The 4,888-nt window shown below is 45.7% G+C and overlaps 1 protein-coding gene across 1 annotated transcript; it reads left to right on the top strand.

Moving 5' to 3' along the window:
* Positions 1-251: 251 nt before the first annotated feature.
* Positions 252-2,402, top strand: LOC111406334. Its single transcript, XM_023035724.1, has 3 exons — positions 252-663; positions 727-935; positions 1,059-2,402. Exons 1-3 carry the CDS (start codon positions 252-254, stop codon positions 2,400-2,402), a joined length of 1,965 nt encoding a protein of 654 aa, XP_022891492.1.
* The last annotated feature ends 2,486 nt before the right edge of the window (positions 2,403-4,888 follow it).

Here is a 4,888-nt window from a genome sequence, read left to right as displayed (position 1 = left end):
GAATAGATCAAATGGTGGACGCCACAGCCGGGCATGAGCTACTCAGCTTCATGGACGCGTATTCCGGATACAACCAGATACTGATGTACAGCCCAGATCAGGAGCATACCTCTTTCATAACTGATCGAGGTCTTTAATGCTACAGAGTAATGTCATTCGGTCTCAAAAACACTGGCGCCGCCTACTAGCAACTCGTGAATTCCATGTTTTCCCAGCAGATCTGAAAAACAACGGAAGAATATGTTGACGACATGCTGGTCAAAAGCATAAAGGCCAAGGACCACTGTCAACATCTAACCGAAATGTTTGATATACTAAGGAAGTATAGAATGAAGTTGAACCTGAGAAAATGTGCTTTCGAGGTCAGTTCAGGAAGATTCCTAGGTTACATCGTAAACAACCGAGGAATCGAGGTAAACCCTGAAAAAATACAAGCTATCATCCAAATGAAACCCCCAACTAAACCCAAAGAAGTACAAAGTTTAACTGGAAGGGTTGCGGCCCTCAGTCGGTTCGTCTCCAAATATACGGACCAATGCAAACCCTTCTTCGACACGTTACGAGGTGGAAAGAAGTTCGAATGGACCAAAGAATGCCAGGATGCCTTTAACGAGCTAAAAAGACAATTAGCCAGACCTCCGGTGCTTTCAAAACCTAAGGCAGGTGAGGCCTTGAAGATCTATTTATCTATTTCAAAGCACACCATTAGCGTCGTTCTGACCTAAGAAGAAAATGGCATTCAGCATCCGGTTTATTACGTAAGCAAAGCGCTTCATGAAGCCGAGCTCAGATATTCAGCTGTAGAAAAACTGACATTCACCCTGCTGATGGCAGCGCGAAAATTGAGGTCGTATTTCTTGGAACACCCCATTGAGGTCCTGACCAACTCTCCATTGAGACAAACGCTACAAAAATTTGACACCTTTGGACGGATGGTAAAATGGGTAGTAGAGCTCGGACAATTCGACATCAAATATACGCCTCGTTCCTCCATAAAGGGCTAGGCACTCGCCGACTTTGTCTCTGAGTTCTGCAACGTCCCAATTGAAGAATAACAGAAAGAAACCCCTTGGAAACTTTATATCGACGGTTCATCCACCAAAGAACGATCTGGAGCCGACGTCGTATTAATCAGCCCTGATCACCGCATGTTCTGTGAAGCCTTGCCATTCGACTTCAAAGCCTCAAATAATGAGGCTGAGTACGAAGCTCTTATTGCTGGAGCAAGGATGGCCTCGGGATTAGGGATCTCCGACCTAATCCTGCACAGCGACTCCCAGCTAGTCGTAAATCAGGCCAACGGTGTATATATGGCCAAAAAAGACAGGATGGACAACTATCTACATGTTGTGAAAAAAGAACTCGAAAGGTTCAAAACCACCCAAGTCAAACAAATTCCCCGATCTCAAAATAATCATGCCGATGCATTGGCTCGCCTAGCCACCAGTGAGGGAATCGAGGAATTCGATAGCATTCCCGTAGGAAGGATATCCCTACCGTCTATTGAGCTGGATAAAGTGGTCCTGATGATGATAGACCCCAAACCAACTTGGCAGGAAGAGATCATCTCTTACCTAAAAACTGGAAAATACCCCGAAAATCCTGCAGAGGCTAGAAAGCTCCGAACAAGGTTGGCCAGGTACACTCTTATTGATAATATACTATACAAACGGGGATATTCCATGGCCTTGTTAAGATGCTTGAATGAAGAGGAAGCCCAGTACGCTCTGCAAGACGTTCACGAAGGAATATGTGGTAATCATTCCGGCGGACTCTCACTGGCCCACAAGATCGTACGACAAGGATACTTTTGGCCTGCAATAAGACAAGATTCCCTTGAATTTGTCAAAAGATGTGATAAGTGCCAGCGCCTCGCCCCCATCATAAACACTCCACCACGCGAACTAAACCCAGTGACAGTACCTTGGCCCTTTTCAAAATGGGGAGTTGACCTGATTGGACCCATGCCCGTTGGGAAAGGAGGTGTAAAATTTGCCATCATCGCAGTGGACTATTTCACTAAATGGGCCGAGGTAGAGCCCTTTGCCACCATCACCGAACAGAAAACAACCCATTTTTTGTGGAAATCAGTGATTTGCAGGTTCGGCATACCTCACTCCATTGTTACGGATAATGGAAAACAGTTCGACAACGCACGACTTTCGAATTTCTGCAAAGAGCTCGACATCAATAAACATTTCTCATCACCAAACCATCCACAGGCAAACGGCCAAGTCGAAGCCATTAACAAGATTATTAAGCACACATTGAAAGCAAAACTTGACTTGTTAAAAGGAGGATGGGCTGAGGAACTCCCCAGTGTGTTATGGTCTTATCGAACTACCGCAAGAACAAGCACTGGAGAAACCCCATTTTCAATGGCTTTCGGCATAAGGCCGTGATCCCACTGGAAATCCACATTCCTTCGCTACGCATAACTGATTACAACGAAGAAATGAACCACATGGCTCTTCGCACGGAGCTTGACCTAACCGAAGAAAAAAGGAACAACGCCGAACTCAGAAATGCCGTTTACAAACAGCGAAACGCCAAGTACTCTAATCAAAAAGTGCGAAAAAGAGAATTTGAGGTAGGATCCCTCGTCTTACGAAACTTTTCCTCCCCACAAGGGAGATCAGCAATGGATGCCTAGATCCGAATTGGGAAGGTCCCTATCTGATAATGAAAGTCCTACTAAAAGGGGCTTATGAACTGGAAGACTTGGAGGGCAGATCCTTACCCCACCCTCGGAATGCTGAACACCTTAAGCAGTACTACCAGTGAATGGAAAAAATTCCCTTGTAACGTCAATCATATCAATAAAAAGGGACTTTCTATTTCTTTTGAACATTTTTGCTCGACAACCTGTCAGAACCTCATTAAGCCCTGCCTCATATGCAGGCCGATCTAAGCTCATGTGTGCTACGACACTTAGTGGAAGATTCCTCCTAAGAAATCTTATTAAGCCCTGCCTCATACGCAGGCCGATCTAAGGTCGTGTATGCTACGACACTTAGTGGAAGATTCCTCCTAAGGAACCTCATTAAGCCCCGCCTCATATGCAGGCCGATCAAAGGTCATGTGTGCTACGACATTTAGTAGAAGATTCCTCCTAAGGAACCTCATTAAGCCATGTCTCATATGCAGGCCGATCTAAACTCGTACGTGCTACGACACTTGGTACAAATGCCCAACGTATATGCCTAATTCAAAAAGCGCGTACTGCACAACTATTGTAACACTTTTCAAATTAAAACATAAAAAAATCATCTATTTCAAATTAACACATCATAAATCAGTCAAATTATCCATTTCAAATTAAAACATCACAAAACACCAAGGGTCTTGGGGGGTAGGGGTGGTATCTCCAACATCCTGAGTTTTCGGTAACACTCGGACTCCGACAGACTCCGACAATTTCTGCAACTCCTCCTTCTGCCCCTCCAGTGCCTCATCTAGAAAGGTCACATCAAGATCGGGCCTCTCCTTCCTGATGTGCCCTATCAACTCCTCCAGGGCCACAACGTACACATCCTGGGCCACCACATCAAACTCGGAGGACTCCTTCCAGGCCTCCACCGCCCTGTCGATCTTGGCCTCAGCCTTTTTAGCCCTTTTTGTGGCCTACCTCGCCCTTTCATTAGCCTCCTAAACCTTCTGGATGGCCTCTCTAACTTTGTCACCTTCCTCTTCTACCCGAGCTCTGGCCTCTTCCTCCGAGGCCCTCAACACCTTAATCTCCTCCATCAGTCGCTCCTAGACATCAAGCCTGTCGTTCAGCTCAATTCCCATCTGGTTTAGCTTCTCCTCGTATTCCTTCTCCCGCAAAGCAAAAAATTAAAACCTAAAAAGACACTTACATAACGAATGATAGAGCTTGGGATCCATGTCCTCCCTATTCACCTCGACAGAATGATACTGCCACTCTCTCGATACGTAAAACCATTCTTCCTTCCATTTCTTAATTGAGTAAGGGGTGTCTAACACCAAAGAACCTCCCGTCCTAGGCCAAACGCTTGTGTACCACCAGCCCGAGTTCTTCCCATCCTCCTTAAAAGTAAAAAAGAATCGAATTGCTGGACACTCAGCTCGGGATTCCCCATTGGTCTCACAGAATAAGGGTGGCTATTAAGGTTCACCACCCGTTAGGGCATAGCTGCGTGGGAGCTATGCCCCAAGAAGAAAGAAATTTACGGATTATCCTAGGAAAAGGAAGCCTAAGGCCAACCTGGAGGATAGCCAAGTTCAGAGCAACACATCCCTCAGGAGGAGTGTTAGCTCGATCCAAAGCTCTGGTATTATCATAACTACCGAACTAGGGATGGAGTATTTAGCTCGCCAACTGGCCAACATATCCCATGTCACAACCGACCTATAAGAACTCGCCCCCCACTCCCCGGAAATACCATCATCAACATCCTTACCGGATCCCCCTGCTCCCTTGGAACCCTCACGTCCTAAGTCCATCACAGGATGCCCTAGGTCAGTTGGGTTAACTATAGAAATAGGAATGGGGGTAAATACTTCCCTACAACTAGAGGACGAACTCGAGGAAACTGACTCTTCCTGCTGGTTGCCCCAGGAATGAACTCTAGACTCGTCCGAAGTCATGTATAAACTTAGAAAAGAATCACAAACTGAAAAGAGGCAGCAGATAAGAACAGAAGATACCTGGGAGACGAACTAAGAAAACGACCTTACTCAAATACGGGAATACGAACTTAGGAAAATCGGCCAAATATCTGAGAGAGTAAAAATCAGCGAAATAGGAAGAGAAATGGTTGAACAAAACCTAGTTTAAAGAAAGGAAGATGAGAGGGCGCGATCTGAGCCATTCATCCGGAAATAGAGGGAAAATATCAACGGTCCAAAACTCTGGGAGACAAAA

This window comes from Olea europaea, chromosome 1 (genome assembly GCF_002742605.1).
Source record: "Olea europaea var. sylvestris chromosome 1, O_europaea_v1, whole genome shotgun sequence".
In the NCBI taxonomy this organism is placed as follows: domain Eukaryota; kingdom Viridiplantae; phylum Streptophyta; class Magnoliopsida; order Lamiales; family Oleaceae; genus Olea; species Olea europaea.
Note: the sequence above shows the minus strand (reverse complement) of the source record. Positions and strands in the feature narration are given on the sequence as shown.

Excerpts from the sequence above, each read along its gene's own strand:
- LOC111406334 (XM_023035724.1), top strand. The coding sequence starts at position 252 with ATGCTGGTCAAAAGCATAAAGGCCAAGGACCACTGTCAACATCTAACC. Across the intron at positions 664-726 it reads GCTTTCAAAACCTAAGGCAG|AAGAAAATGGCATTCAGCAT; the intron begins GTGAGGCCTTGA and ends TTCTGACCTAAG. Across the intron at positions 936-1,058 it reads TTGACACCTTTGGACGGATG|AAAGAAACCCCTTGGAAACT; the intron begins GTAAAATGGGTA and ends GAAGAATAACAG.